The sequence below is a fragment of the Cucurbita maxima genome, unplaced genomic scaffold (assembly GCF_002738345.1).
Source record: "Cucurbita maxima cultivar Rimu unplaced genomic scaffold, Cmax_1.0 Cma_Scf00060, whole genome shotgun sequence".
NCBI classification, from domain to species: Eukaryota; Viridiplantae; Streptophyta; class Magnoliopsida; order Cucurbitales; family Cucurbitaceae; genus Cucurbita; species Cucurbita maxima.
The window spans coordinates 452,834-469,484 of NW_019272076.1; the positions used below are offsets into that span (position 1 = coordinate 452,834).

The 16,651-nt window shown below is 37.3% G+C and overlaps 1 protein-coding gene and 1 long non-coding RNA gene across 2 annotated transcripts; both read left to right on the top strand.

The window, feature by feature from the left end:
* Positions 1-2,351: 2,351 nt before the first annotated feature.
* Positions 2,352-5,880, top strand: LOC111471909. Its single transcript, XR_002715290.1, has 5 exons — positions 2,352-2,856; positions 3,231-3,337; positions 3,577-3,901; positions 4,816-5,021; positions 5,704-5,880. It is a non-coding gene; the product is annotated as an uncharacterized LOC111471909 (long non-coding RNA).
* A 1,035-nt stretch (positions 5,881-6,915) lies between these two features.
* On the top strand, positions 6,916-9,494 carry LOC111471918 (serine carboxypeptidase-like 45). The gene is made up of 9 exons (XM_023117591.1): positions 6,916-7,174; positions 7,261-7,362; positions 7,443-7,538; positions 7,787-7,950; positions 8,021-8,377; positions 8,710-8,831; positions 8,909-9,001; positions 9,091-9,208; positions 9,351-9,494. The coding sequence occupies exons 1-9, from the start codon at positions 6,916-6,918 to the stop codon at positions 9,492-9,494; spliced, it is 1,455 nt and encodes a 484-aa protein (XP_022973359.1).
* Positions 9,495-16,651: the final 7,157 nt, after the last annotated feature.

The following is a 16,651-nucleotide window of genomic DNA, read 5'->3' on the forward strand; positions in this document are numbered from 1 at the left end:
TTCTTCCTATCTCGATTCGAGCAACCAAATGCCCTTGCTTATCCTTCAGGTGTAGCAGGCGGTCTTTTAAGAATATCGAGTAACCTTTCTCTATGAGTTGCCCCATACTCAATATGTTGGTTTTGAGGTCTGGTACGTAATAAACATCTTGGATTGACCCCATTAAACTATCCTTTTGTAAGAAATGTATCGTACCTCAGCCTTTGACCTCCACCTTTGACGCATCTCCAAATGGCACATGACCATCTTCAATCTTTTGCATCTCTTTGAATAGGTGCTTGTGACCGCACATATGGTTGCTTGCCCCTGAGTCAAGGTACTACAGAGTGTCGTTGTTGATGTTGTCTTCTAAGCCATCAAAAGAAGACCTTCATTTGTTACGTTTTCCAAGGCTAGGTTGGTTGCTCCTTCCACCATTTTTCCGACTCAACAATCTTTTGCAACATGCCCTACTCTGTCACAATTGTAACATTTGTCAGCGTTACAATCATTCGCATAGTGACCATATTCTTGACATTTATAGCACTGAATGTTGGAATGATATCCTTGACTGCGTCCTCTTCCACACCAATTTTCTTGGCTCAACCGTCTCTTTTCCTTATAATGTCCTTCATTCCTGCTGCCTTGACCACATTGACCATTTCCGTGACTTCCACAACCACAACCTCTACTTTGAAAATTTTGAGAGTAGAGTACCTTTTTCATCTTTGATTGATGCCTTGGTTTGAAATGCTTGATCGAGTGTTTTCTCCTTCTTCTTATGTTGCTCATGTGCCTCAAGAGAACCGGCGAGCTCATCGACCGTGAACATCGTTAGGTCCTTTGATTCTTCTATCGCACATACAACATTCTCGAAGTTGTTGGTTAATGACCTCAAGATCTTCTCCACAACCCGTGTCTCAGGTAACATTTCTTCGTTTCGATTTAGTTGGTTTACCACAATCTTGCGCATAATGTAGTCAGATACATTTTCTGACTCCAACTTCATGCTCTCCAACTCGCCACGAAGAGTTTGGAGACGCACTTGCTTGACTCGGTCGGTTCCTTTGAACACTTTTTCTAAAGTGTCCCACGTTTCTTTTGATGTAGTTGCCTTGGCACTCGTCAACGGCCCAGAACAGCATGTATAATGCTGTCTTATCCTTTGATCTCAATTCTTTTAACGCCGTGTTTTGCGCCACCATCTAACCCGTGGTATCCTTTGGCTCTTAGAAACCTTCTTCGACCACCTCCCATGAGTCTTGAGAACCGAGAAGAGCTTTCATTTGGTTGCTCCAATTCTCGTAGTTCGTCTTCGTTAATTGCGGTAGCGGCATTTGACCCATCATATTCACCATCGGCTCTGATACCATTTTGTTAAAATAAGACTCACGAATTTGTGAAGTAACTCTCACACACACTAACAATTGAACGTTCCGATACCACTTTGCGAAAATACTACTCGCGTACTTGTGAAGGAGATGTCGAGAGGGAAGAGACAAGGAGACAAAAAATACTGAAATTTTTTTTTATTACACTATACTTCTTGTTTTCTTTTCTCTTGCTCTCTGCTCTTTTGCTCTGAATTTACAGAAAGGGATTAGGTATAAACCTTTTCTATTACTAATAACAGGGTGAGAGAAATTCTCATAAACCCTACCATCATTCCGTAAAAGAACTCTGGGTCTTTTTCTTCCAACTGGCTTTTCCAAATTAGTTTTCTTAACAAATTAACTACGTCAATTCCATATCTTTATCACAAGGAGGGCACTCAATGTTCAAATCAGGAAGAGAAATTTGAAGATCAAAGGGAAAACTTGTTCCACACAAGATGTTTGATCAAAGAAAACCCATGCACCTTGGTGATTGATTGTGGAAGTTGCACAAATGTAGTAAGCAGTTTCCTTATAAAAAAACTTCAACTTTATACCCATCCCCATCCAAAACCATACAAACTTTAATGGTTGACAACCAAAGAAGAAATTAGGGTGAACTCCCAAGCTATTATTTCTTTTACTCTTGGAAGATATAAAGATGAAGTTCTTTGTCATACCAATGCATGCGGGAAACATCTTGTTCGGCCGACCTTGGCAATATGATAGAAAGGTAACATTTGATGGATTGATGAACAAGTATACTTTTACTTTGTGTGGGAAGAAATTTACTTTACTTCCATTGTCTCCAATATGAAGTACATTGTGACCAATTAAAATTAGAAAAGAAAAGAAAAAAATATGAAGAACAACCGTAGAGAAGAGAAACTAAGGTAAAAGATAGAGATAAGAGTGAAAAAAAAAAAAAAAAAAAAAAAAAAAAAAAAAAAAAAAAAAAAAAAAAAAAAAAAAAAAAAGAGAAAAGTGAGGGGCAAAGGATGAGTGAAAACCAAGAAAGAAAAAAAATGATTTTGAGGAAAAAAAATGATTTTGAGGAAAAGAGAGAAAATATTAATTTGGTTATAAGAAAGGAAGAAATGAAGAATATGTTAGCTCAAGAACCAAAATTTGTACTTATGTGCAAAGGAATGTGTTTAGCAATAGAACAAAAAACTAATGATGCTTTGCCAAGTGTTTTTAAGTCTCTTTTGCAGGAATTCAATGACATGTTTCCACATGAAGATGCATGTACGGGGTTACCCCCTCTAAGAGGGATTGAACACCAAATTTACTTCGTGCCTAGGGCAACTCTTCCTAATATGGCTGCCTATAGGACCAATCCCACCGAGACTAAGAACATTCAGAGACAAGTGGAACAAAACTCATGGATAAAGGCTATGTTAGAGAAAGCATGAGTCCTTGTTCGGTTCCTGTGATTTTGGTACCCAAGAAAGATAACACGTGGAGGATGTGTGTTGATTGTCGAGCTATCAACAAGATAACGGTAAAGTATCGACATCCTATTTCTAGATTGGATGTGACATGTTGGATGAATTTATGGTGCTAATCTGTTTTCAAAAATAGATCTTAAAAGTGGTTATCATCAAATTCGAATGAATGTGGGAGATGAGTGGAAAACGATTTTCAAAACAAAGTTTTGGTCTTATGAGTGGCTCGTTATGCCGTTTGCCCTTACAAATGCACAAAGTACTTGTATGAGGCTAATGAATCATGTTTTGAGAGACTATATTGGAAAATTTGTTGTTGTATACTTTGATGATTTCCTTGTTTATCATATTTTACACGTTAAGAAAATTTTGTTTAAACCTAGCAAAGAGAAGCTTTATGCCAACTTCAAAAAGTGCCGTTTTTGTCTAGATCAAGTCAACTTCCTAGGGTTCTTAGCTGGAAAGAATGGAGTACAAATTGATGAAGAAAAGGTAAAAACTATTAGAGAATGACCAACACCAACAAATGCAACCGAGGTAAGATCTTTTCATGGTTTGGCTAGTTTCTATAGGAGATTTATTAAGGATTTCAGTAGCATAACAACACCATTGAATGAACTTGTTAAAAAGCATGTGAAATTTGAATGAAAGAAAAAAACAAGAGAATGCATTCAATGAACTAAAAGATAAATTAACCAACTAAAAGTTTTAACCAATGCACCTTGTCTTGCTTTATTTAACTTTGACAATTTTTTTGAAATTGAATGTGATGCAAGTGGAATAGGCATAGGAGCTGTTTTAATGCAAGAAAAAAGTCCAATCATGTTCTTCCATGAAAAGCTTAATGGAGCACAACTCAACTATCCGACTTATGACAAAGAGTTGTATACACTTGTGAGGGCTTTGCAAGTTTGGCGACATTATTTGTGGCCAAAAGAGTATGTTATTCATATGGATCATGAAAGTTTGAAGCACCTCAAAAGCCAAACAAAGCTAAATAGGAGACATGCTAAATGGGTGGAATTCATTGAGACATTTCCTTATGTAATTCCATTACAAAAAGGGGAAGGATAACGTGGTCACAGATGCATTATCAAGAAGGTATGCTTTATTTTCTTCCCTTATTGCCAAAAATTCTTAGTTTTAAACCCATTATTGAATTATACAAAGTTGAAAAATCTGGATGTGTATTTGAAATGTTTAGAACAGAAATATGTGCAAGATCATATTGTGTTCGATGATATGCTTTTTAAGAAGGGTAAACTTTGAATCCCTAAGTGTTCTATTCGAGAATTACTTATAAAAGAGGCTCATGGGGGAGGACTTATGGAACATTTTGGAGAATTTAAAATATATAGCATGTTGTGTGAACATTTTTATGGGTTAAAAATGAGAAAAGATGTGAACAAAGTATGCAAACAATGTTTTAAATGTTTGAAGTCTAAGATAACCACATGATCTTTACACACCTTTAGATGTTTCTAGTGAACCATGGATTGATATTAGCATGAATTTTGTTCTAGGATTACCGACAACTAGAAGACACCATGATAGAATTTTTGTGGTAGTTGATAGGTTTTGTAAGATGGCACATTTCATTTTATGTAACAAAACAGACGATGCTACCAACATAGCTAATCTATTATTTGGGGAAGTGGTTAGATTGTATGGTATTCCCAAAATCTGTTAGTGATAGGGATGTAAAATTTTTAAGTCATTTTTGGAAAGTTTTGTGGGAGAAAGTTGGGAACTAAGCTTCTATTTTCTACAACTTGTCACCTTCGAACCGATGGACAAACTAAAGTCGTTAATAGAATATTAGGAGCCTTACTTAGGTTACTAATTTTCAAAAATCTTAAGTCTTGGGAAGAGACTACCTTTTGTGGAATTTGCATACAATAGAGCGATACATAACATCACTCATTGTTCACCTTTTGAGGTTGGGTATAGATTTAATCTTTTAATTCCTCTAGATTTATCACCTTTGCCACCTAATATGTTTGTTAATGATGTAGCTTCTTCAAGAGCCGAATACATAAAAAGAATTCACAAAAACATAAAAGAAAGAAATTGATTTTTAAACAAGGTGACTGGGTTTGGGTTCATCTACAGAAGGAAAGGTTTCCAAATCAGAGAAAATCTAAACTTCAACCAAGAGGAGATGGTTCTTATCAAGTACTAGAGCGGATCAATGACAATGCATACAAGCTAGATCTCAAAGGTGAGTACAATGTAAGTTCTACTTTTAATGTGGCTAATTTGACTCTATTTGATTTAGGGAATGAAGGGAATGAAGACCTTGATTTGAGGACAAATTCTTTAAAAAAAAAGGAGGATGATATGAATTCAACTATTGACCCTTTGCATGTACCCGAAGACCAATTACAAGAAGTAAGGTTAAGAAGATTCAAGAGGCCTATACATTGCATCTTCAAAGGCTAGCTAGTGTTTAAGTTGAAACAAAGACTTTTAAGCCCAAAAAACTTTATAACATTAGCATATCAAATTAAGAAAATAATGGAGTGGCTGACGAGGTGACAGGGGAGAAAGTCGTAGCCACAATCTGGAACATGCATGATTAGAAGATTTTGTCTTTGGTCGTACAACCCATTAGTTGCATGGGATATGGGAGGGGTTGCGCCCCCCATGAGGGTGGACTATCATGGACCTAGGAGGTACTCAACACACTACTAGGTAAGATATCATATAGTCTCAAATAGCCATGCATGAGGTAGCGCTACGTAGTGAGACACCAGCCATTCATAGTTCGACATAAGGAACTCTTAGGGTTTAAATGAAAGGACGGAGAACCAGAATAGCCCCAAGAGGATAAGATCAGAACTAGACGTCCTAGAGTCGAGTATAATTTTTATACTCATCCCTCTTTTTCTTCATTTTTTCAGATGATCGCAGGCTGCCGGTTGAGTTGGAGGAACGTTTGAGAGTTGTGCCGTTACAGAGGGGGTTGTCTTGGAGCGTCAGTCTCGTTTTGGAGTCTTTTGTATTCTCTTTTATAGTTGTTCTCTTTGTAATATTTGAAACATTAAACTTCTTTTTCTTCGAATTTAAAAATTTTATGAGATTTTTATCTTTTATTTTTGTCTATTTTTGCTTTGTCTTTTTGGTTACGGTCCGAGCTTTGAAAGCTCGAAAATTGGGTTGTGACATATCTCTACCTGATAGGACTAGAAATGATCCTAGTACAACTAGTACATCGATGAGAGTGTACAAGTATGTACTTATTAAATATTTTTATACTTATTCTTACCATTATTTTTTTCCTTCGGATCATTTTAATATTATTTTAAATGTATCTTTCATGAAATGTGTTTTTTTTAAACTATTTTGATAAGCCTCTAGGACATGGTTTGATACTTTAAAATTCTTTTATGTCACCCTTGAATCCACGTGGCAATCTATGATTCAAAACCTAAAAAAGTGGATCGTTACAGATATCGGATGACACTATAGAGGACGATGAAAACTCGTAAAAGTGGCATTGAGTGGTAACCAGCATCACTGTAAGTCGTCAACGCCCTAATCATTATACCCCTTCTCAATATGTTTATTATCAATTCCATACTCTTTCGTTATTGAAATTCTCTTGAAATTGTTATTGCATGTTCAATTTGAATAATAAATGGTAAATACATCACAATGTTCATATTCAACGTTCATTTGTGAAAAAGATTGTGTTTTCAAGAAATGTAATGGTGATATGGAGTCACAACTCAGTTCAAGAAATTCAAAGAACAATACCTCTTGAACCTAAGACTTTTCCCAATACATAAATCCAAATAAAACAAAACAACTCAGTTCATTACAACACGACAGACATACAGACTTAACTTCCAGCTGTTTTTAACATAAATTTATGTTCATAAACGGCAAATAGCATTGCCGGCCAACGGCGGCTGCAATACATATGTTGATTTTTCCTGAAGAATGTCTGAATATTTGGAAGAAATATTGATGATGCCACCAACAGAAGGGTTGTGGGTATAATCCAAGCAAGCCAAGGCAGCAACAACAAGGTTTATGAGTATATAAATAGATGGGCAAAGAAGAACATTTGTGATGAGGCAAAGAAAGAGTGTAATTAATCTAAGAGAATAATGAGGCCTTGTTCTTGTAAGCAATGGATATTGAAAGGTATTGCATTGGTTGGTTTGATCCAAATTTGGTTTGAATATGGAGAGTGTTTCAATGGTGGCGATTTCATCAAGAGCTTACCAGGCCAACCAAGTGTTAGCTTTCGACAATTTGGTGGGTATATTAGCATTGATGAACTCCAAAATAGATCTCTTTTCTACTACTTTGTTGAGGCCCAAACGGATCCTTATTCACGCCCTCTTGTTCTTTGGCTCAATGGAGGTAAAGTTTTGAGCTTATTTCTTCTTCATCATGCCATTTTTAAGTTCGAATTTTGCGTTGTGATGTGTTTTTGTTTCGTTTTTAAGGCCCTGGTTGTTCATCTCTTGGTGCTGGAGCTCTTACCGAGCATGGCCCTTTTAGACCCAAGGGGGACGTTTTGATTCTCAATCAATTTAGTTGGAACAATGGTTTGTGTTATTTAGAGGATTAATTTTGTTCGTCTTCTTGAAATGCATGGATTCAATAACGTACCAATGTTTTGATACAGTGGCAAATATATTATATCTCGAAGCTCCGGCTGGAGTTGGCTTCTCGTTTTCTGAAAACACCTCATTCTATGACACTGTTAACGACAAAATTACAGGTCAGTTCGGTTAAGAATTACGACTCTCAACAATGGTATGATATTGTCCACTTTGAGCATAAACTCTCATGTCTTTACTTTTAGTTTCCCCAAAAGACCTCATACCAATGGAAACGTATTTCCTACTTATAAACCGGTGATCATTCCCTTAATTAACCAATGTGAGACTCTCTCCCAATAATCCTCAACAAGCTCAGGTAAATTTTGAGACGATTCAATGATCAAATATATGGTTTGGGTGATTGCAGCACAAGACAACTTAGTTTTCCTCGAGCGATGGTTGGACAAATTCCCAGAATACAAAACCCGAGATTTGTACATCACAGGAGAGAGCTACGCAGGCCATTACGTTCCACAACTAGCCAGCCTAATCCTTAAATCGAAACTCTATATTAAACTCAAGGCTATAGCGGTTAGTATTATTTTTCTTAATATTCGGTTTAAACGGTATTAACAAAACTAAGAACCCGAAACAATTTCAGATAGGGAATCCATTGCTGGAATTCAACACGGATTTCAATTCAAGAGGCACATATTTATGGTCTCATGGAGTGATTTCAGACTATGCATATAAACTTCTAAACACAGTTTGCAGCATTTCCCAAATGACAAGAGAGTCCATTGTTAAAGGCAATAATATCTCAGCTGCATGTTCAGAAATCGATGATTTGGTGTCCCAACAGATCTCTGATTTCATCAATGTGTATTCTATCAATGTGGATGTGTGTTTAAGTCAGCCCCCGGCTGCTCCTGGCACCCTCCATTCGCTCACTTCCACCAGACAAGGAGATCAAGCTAACGCAGCCAAATCGTCCTCCACTGCCCTCCCGCAATACTCTGTAAGTTTCGGTTCACGTCCCCTTAATATTGTTAGGAATCACGACCCTTCACAATAGTATGATATTGTCCACTTTTAGCATAAGCTTTCATGGTTTTGTTTTTTGTTTTCCTAAAAGGCCTCGTAGCAATGAAGATAGTATTCCTTATTTATAAACCTACAATCTCTCTTTTAATTAGCCAATATGGACTACTTCTCCTAATAATTCTCGAACAAATTTCTCATATTGTTATAGGAGGATGAAAAGATATAAACCTACAATCTCCCTTTTAATTAGCCAATATGGACTACTTCTCCTAATAATTCTCGAACAAATTTCTCATATTGTTACAGGAGGATGAAAAGATAGACGTGTGCATATTGAATGAAGTGGATGCATATCTAAACAGAGCGGATGTGCAAGAGGCTCTTCATGCGCGGCTGGTTGGAGTATCTAGTTGGTCCCTATGTAGCGGGTGGGTATCCATTTCTTCCCAATATCATCATCTCTTCATTCCTAAATCATCTTTGCTCATTGCCTCATTTGTTGCAGTGTTTTGAACTATGATTTGACCGACTTATTCATACCCACCATTCAAACTGTGGGTTCACTCCTGCGTTCTGGGCTAAGGGTTCTGGTTTACAGGTTTTTTTATTTTTTATCTTACATGAATTTGTGTATAATTACGATTAATAATTATATCAATTTAAACTCTACGCACGGTTGATTGGCAGTGGAGATCAAGATGCTGTAATTCCGTTACTTGGAACTCGAACTCTGGTGAATAAGCTGGCAAAGGCTTTAAAATTAAACGGCACTCTGCCTTACTCACCTTGGTTTTACAAACAACAGGTAATTATATGCATGTTACTTTTTAATTTTAATCATTTAACATAAAATCAAATTCTACTTCAAAAACCAATACTACAAGCTCTATGCAAATATTTTAAAAAATATATTTGGTTGAGCTAAAAAAATTTGCACTGTGTTTTAGGTTGGAGGATGGGTCGAAGGATTTGGGGAGAAGAATATTCTATCATTCGCCACCATCAGAGGAGCAGCTCATCAAGCTCCCTACACTTCTCCAGGGAGATCCTTGGCACTCTTCACAGCTTTCCTAGCAGGACAAAACCCATGAAAATTCTATCTTTTCTTTGTGCTTTCAATAACAAACCACATATCACTCACATGCTTCAACTTTTACCACATTTACACGCCTCTCATGTATGTTAAGCACAACTCGTTAAACGCTTTATTGTTGCTTATTAAGGAAATTATTAATATACTTTTACAAATATGAAAATGAGTGAATTCTATCTTCTTAAACAACCTCTCATTTGGTTAGTCCCCGAAATAACAAATTTATTGAATCTATTACAAAACCACTCTCACCCATAACAAATTTGTGAACGAAAATCTCATTCATGTGAAGAAAGGATTGGAACTCTCATTCTTCTATAAAAAAATTTTTAGCTAAGAAGTGAGTTGCAACCTCCTAGGTCCATGTTAGTCCCCCTGGTCAGGGAGAGCTACCCCCTTAACCCATCCAGCTAAATGGTCTATACGACGTGGGCACACTTTTCCCATGCTAAAACGGCTAAGAGTAGTCGGGCTCTGATCAAGAACCCCTTGGTCCCCACGAAGCTGACATCAATCACACACATGCAGACTAAGGGTACTCTAGAGGTGGTTCATATGTCGTGGTGGTTTGTTAGGCTCCTAGAGGAAGGGTTAAGTCTATACTTAGTGACTTGTCTCATATGAATTCAATTATTGACCCTTTGTATATACCCGAAGGACCAATTACAAGAAGCAAGGTTAAGAAAATTTAAGAGGCCTATACATTGCATCTTCAATGGCTAGCTAGTGTACAAGTTGAAACAAAGACTTTTGAGTCAAAAAACTTTATAGCATTAGCATATCAAATCAAAAAAATAATAGAGTGGCTGACATTAGAAAGTGATTAGAAGACTTTGACTTTGGTAGTTGAACTACCAATTAAGACAATTTATGTATGTCTTATTTTCTTCCATTTGTATTTACTAGTTTTTATTGGTAGTTTGTCGTTGGTAGATGAACTCAGTTATCTTTTTGGCCTATTTAAAGACATGTAATATTCAGGTTTGTACATCATGGTTGAATACAAACAAAACCTTTGTGTTTTCTTGATACCTTTTTGGTGTTATTATTTTTCAAACCTTGCTTTAGGTTTGATGTTTAAATCGATTCATTGAATTAGTTTTGATCCAAGCTAATTCTGGAGTGAGTCGTCTTGGAATCTAAGAGTGACCATCATAGATTCCAAGTTCAATCTAAGAGTCATCCATCTTCTAAACCAGCTCTTAGTTGAAATCAATTCGTTAAGTTAGCTTTTTTTGTGAACGTTTGCAAGAATTGTAGAAGAACCTCTAGCTTTGCAAAATCCAACATTGTTGGCGCTTATCATTGTCACTCTAACCACAAATCCCTAGGCTTTATCATAAATGTGGGTCATGGAAATTAACCAAGTGTGCACACAAGTGTCATCTAGCATCATCATACATAATTCATGCAAAGTAAACATACATGTTCAACAGGACGATAACATCCATCAAGCTAGCGGAGCGCAAAGTTCACAAGTTCTCATCCTCCTTTCAGCATGAATTAAACATATACATATAAAGCGAAAGCTTAAAACATAATAGCAACACATAGATAATTCTCATAATACATCCATACTCTTAACAATCAAATTACCTACTTTCAATCACGAAAAGCTACCACCTAAGGTAATTAAACTAGCATGCATAACCAAGCGACTCCTACAAGTATTTCTTCCTAAAGTTCTGTGTGGTGACTTACTTGACTGATGCGTGTTCTTCGTTTAGCGTTTCTACACCAATAGTGTGTCCACAAATACTAATTTTTCTCATTTAGGTCCTATTTCATATAAAAATAGGGTTAGAGTTGGAATCGGGAGGAAAATCAGGCAAACAGAAGTGGAACGGGCTGAAAACAGCACCTCACGCGCGCTAGGTATTGCCACGTAGCGCCTGCTGAACGGTCAGCCAAGGTCGAGGTCGCTGGTTCGACACCGAAAGGACGCGCTGGAAATCTGAATTCTTTTATGCTGACGTGTGGCAACGAGAAGCCGGGTCGGTGGTCCGGGTTGTGCGCGGGTCATCGGGTCGAGGACTCGAGTAGCGGACCGTCGACCTTCGAATCCTATCCAACGCGAAGTATTTCTTTGATTTTATTCGCCAATGGATGTTTAACACGTTTCCCTTCTTCTCCGGCGATGCACGGCCCCCTTCTCTGCCTGACACGTGTCCGAGTCATCGTCTTCCTCGTGTGATTTCCAAAATACAATTACTTTTTCCATTTTCTTTGCATTTCCATATTTCTTTCAACATAAATCGGATTAACATGGTTACTTCATGATATTTGTAGATTGCATATCCATCCATGAGTAGATATTTTTCTTGTAATTTATTTCTAACGATAGAGATAATTATTTTAATCAAAAAATGGCAAGAAATATCAATGCATACACTAATGCCGGTACTCTTACTTCCAATCCGAATCAACTCCAACTTCCTTCACAGGATTTGAGCATAATCCTCCCTATGTTAACCTACTTCCTTCCCAAGGATTTGAGCATAATCCTCCCTATATTAACCTACTCAAATTTCAAATTCTAACCCTTATTATATCTCACAAATCTAAAGGAAATTCGAGAATCTAGATTCAAGTACTTTACCTTTAGATTTTCTTCGTTTCTTGAGAGTTTTTGACGATTTAAGAGTCAATAATGTTCTCTACTAAGTTTTGTGAAGATTTCATGAAGAAGACTCGGCCGGAACCAGACTTCTCGTGGCTGTAGCGGCGGTTACCTCCCCCTCTCTCTCGAACTTTCTTCCTCTCTCTCTTTCCTTTTCTATTCTTTCCTTTTCCCCTCTTTTAGACTTTTTTTCTTTTAATCAGGTCACTAATGCTTTAATTAGAAGGGAGGGCATAAGGACCAAATTACCCTCCAAGGTTGACTTTGAATATTTCTAATTTTCTATCATTTTTTCTTTTATATTTTTTCTAAGTTCCTCCATTATTTCTAAGCATTTTTTCTCTATTGTCTCATCTCAAAATTTGGTATCTAAGACCTTCAATAAAATCTTAGAAGTTCGACTTAAAAGAAAAATTAGATTTTTAAACTGTCCATCAGGGCTCGAGTCTTACAAATTCTTCTCTCCTTAAAAACTTTTGTCCTCGAAAGTTGGTATCTTTTGAAAGAACTTGGGATAGACACTCTTCATGTCTTCTTCTTGTTCCCAAGTTGCCTCTTCACCACAGTGGTTATACTATGAGACTTTTACTATGGAAACTACTTTGTTGAGCAAGCGCCTAATGTCACTGTCTGACACAATAGAAAGTGGCACCTCTTCAGGCGTACTATCTTTCTGACATATAACTGAGCTTATCGATCTACTCGATATGTGGTCTCGCCTAGAATGGAGTAAGTTGTCTTGTTTGGTCTGTTCCCCACTACCCAGATCACGTTAAAACTCTGTTTGATCTTTGGCCAACTCGAGATAGAACCCACACACACTGCTTCCCATTTAAGGGCTATAGCAATCTTGTTGGACGCTGTCTCGGGGCCTTCACTTATTGGCAGGCCAAGCATTGTCTTACGAAATTCTCTATGTTCTTCATTCCTGACCACCAATAGCATCCTTGTAGATCTTGATACATTTTCGTACTTCCTAGGTGGAACATGCAAGATGTATTGTGGGCTTCATTAAGATTTTCTCGTCTCGGGGAACTCATAGGCAGTTTTTCCATAGCAAACCTCCGTTAGAAGGGTTTGTACGCCCCGTTGGTCTCTTTGTTTATGTCTGGTTCCACACTTTGTTGAGGTGCTCGTTAAGCTTTTGGGTATCAACAACTCGTTTTCATAGGGTAGGTGCATGGTCATCTGCACTATCTGAGCGTTACCACCCTAGCTACAATCTCTTTTTTTTTTTTTTTTTTGCTTTCTTCATCTCATCTTGTAATTTCTCCTCCTTGGTGATCATTGTAAAAGTACGCGTAGTCTTCTTGCTCAAAGTATAACTATAACATTAGTTTTGCCTGGATGGTAAAGAATCTTGATGTCATATTCTTTTACTAATGCAAACCACCTTCCTTGTCTCATATTCAATTCCACCTAGATGACTAGGTACGTGAGACTCTTATAGTTAGTCTGTATTTTCACTTTTTTTCCTTGCAAGTAATGTTGCCACATCTCCAAGGCTAATACGACCCCTGCTAATTCAAGGTCATGGATAGGGTAATTTTGTTCGTGTTCTTTAGTTGTCTTGAAGTGTAAGCTATTGTTTTACCCTTATTCATAAACACGCGCCCTAACCCCTTATCTGAGGCATCTCTCTACGCTACAAGGTTGTCTGACCTATCCGGTACTAGGAGGGTTGATGCAGTCACCAATCTTTTCTTAAGTTCCTGAAAACTCTGTTTGCATGTTGGTGTCCCAACGAAGGGCTTGCCCTTCTAGGTTCTCTATGTGAAAACATTGCAGAGATCCTAGAAAACTCATGTGCGAACCTTCTATAATACTCCCAGAAACCACGTGACTCAATGACTATGGTCAGTCTAAGCCGTTTTGTAGTTGTAACAATCTTAGCGGGGTCCACTATGATTCCTCCGCTTGACTCTACATATCCTCAATTGTCATCTCAGACAACCAAAACTTGCTAGTGGGGAAACTTAGGGTACAATTGATGTGTTCATAACACCATTAGAACATTCCCCGGGTGTTTCCTGTCAACTAACTCCATCTTGGTGTACACCAACATATTGTCATTGAAGTCAGTCTTTGACGATAATAAGAAAATCCCTTGAACATTTGATTTGTCTAAACCTAAACCTTAGAAAGACATTGATCCGGTTGAAAGACTTATCAATAAACTTTCCTTCCTCGTGATTGCTCCTAGTAGTTGTCTTCAATATATCTCTCTCCTTGATCCTCATAAGAGGTATCCTGAACTTGTCGAGATCCTTACAATCCTTACTACTTCACCAAGAATGGTCTCATAATTACCTATCAATTGGCCAACATAGGTCTTTCCTCAAAACAAAACAACTTGTCATGTAGCTCGCCTGAGTACTAATACTCATTTGAGCTAAATGCAGGCTCTTTTGAAGGTAAAGGTTCCTTGCATAAGTCCTCTATGTTCACCTAGGCCAGCTCCTATAGTGTCTTATGGTTGATCAAGTCACGTTTCCTTTCGTAGTGATATCTCATACTGACTTGTGCATGTGCATCTCTCAAGTTCTTATAAAGGATCCTATGGAACTCTCTGAAAACTCTTGTTTGGTAACTAACCTTCCTCAAGCTCTGAGGATACTTTTCTCTATGTCCAGGGTTTTCCCTAAAACACATTATGTCTTCTACTTCTCTTACTAGTGTATAATCTGAAGGTGTTATTATAACACATGCGGAAGCAATTTGAATCTTATGCATTTTTAGAACATCAATTATAGTAATAACTAGCATGTTCATAAGTATTAAAACTTAATGAGTTTGAATACTAACCTTTTGTAGTTCAAATTCCTTTTTTCTCACGAACTGGTTTCGAACCACCACTAGTGTCTTCTCCACTATCCTCCAGCCTTAAAACGAGATTGTGAAATCCGGTGAGTGACTAAACTTGGGAGGGATTTTGTATATATGAAAAGAGTGTTTGTGAGAAGTTTTTCTCAAGGTTTTTCACCAACAAGAAGACCTTTCATGTATTATGATCACTCTATTTATAGAGTCATGTTTGCATGTTCATGCAAATTTGAGATCACCAAATTTTGACACTCAAAATTCCACTCAAATTTGTGGGGTTTATTTGGCAGCATGCAAGTTTGGTTAAACCAAATTTTGACACCTCAAAATTCCACTAACATGGATTTTTCCATTAAATGGAGTGACTTTCTCCATTTCGATTCAACTATCAATTTGAATTATTAATTTCAAATTAAAGTAATATTAAATGATTAATTAAACTATTTAATTAATATTTAATATTAATTCAAATGACAATTTCAATTAATTCCGACACATATTTGATTAAGATATTAAATCTTATTTAAATATCTCAGATTCTCTCTTTTTGTTTAATTCGTAAATAAAACAAAAATGCGGTTAAATATATCGTATATATGTAGCGCATTCTCCCTAATTTGAATTCGAACACTTCGAACTCACTCTTCACATTGTTCTATGGTTTAACCCGATATGAGCTAGCAGAGGGACCTAATGGACCAATAGATCATGAGCTCCAACGATCCAAGATTAACCGGTTAAACTCATTAACCTTGGTAACCAACATTCGTTAACTACTAGGACATTCCACTTATAGCCTAGTAGTTGCACTCCCCTCACTATAGATATATTTCTATCCATTTGATATAACTATGATTAGTAAGTCGATCCTTCACAGGTTGTTCGTAACTAGAGCTGGGTCAATTTACCGTTTTACCCTTGAAGTTACTTCTTGTTTCTTATGTCTCACTGATCCTCTAATGAACAATTGGTTTGTGGTCCAACCAGTAAACCGGATCCCTCTCAGGCCCATGAGAGGGTGGGGCCCCTTATTCAAGACCTGAAGTCAGTACTTAAAGAAACTACCTCTCTTCTATCCCTAAAAGTGGGTAGGAGTGAATTCCATCTTGCAACCCACGTCCCGAGCCATTTACCCAGTCTTACCCCTGAAATGGGAGACCTATTGAGTCAGCGAACTTGAGCCACTCTCACCCATGCAAATCTAAGGATAATTCCGAATAAACAGAAGTTCATGGTTAGCTCAAGATTAAGATCGAGTTACCTAGGTCATCGAATGAAAAAAAATCAGTCTCAACAGTAAACGACATTATAAAGTGAGAGTGATTGGTTGGTTGAATGCTTTGTAAGCCATGTGAAGAACGTGTGCAAGCCGTCTGGGGTGTTGGCTTGGATCAAGTTGATACATGGTGAGGATGCGAGTTGATTTTGAGTGGAAGGGTTTAACGCTTGGATCGCGTGACTTCATGGGCTGGAATGCATTTTTCGGCCTCTAGTGTGCCGGGCACACGCGAATGTTGGGTTGTGAACTTTGTCTACTAGACTGAGTCAATGGTCAACCATCTTTTGATTAATAGTCAATATCAATGTTGTCACGACCCAATATTTTACAATGAGCCGTGACTCAAAACGATAACATGAATGTAAGAAAAATATTTGAAAAGACATTAAGACATAATCATTCATTTCAAAGAAAATTTCAATACAATGATTCA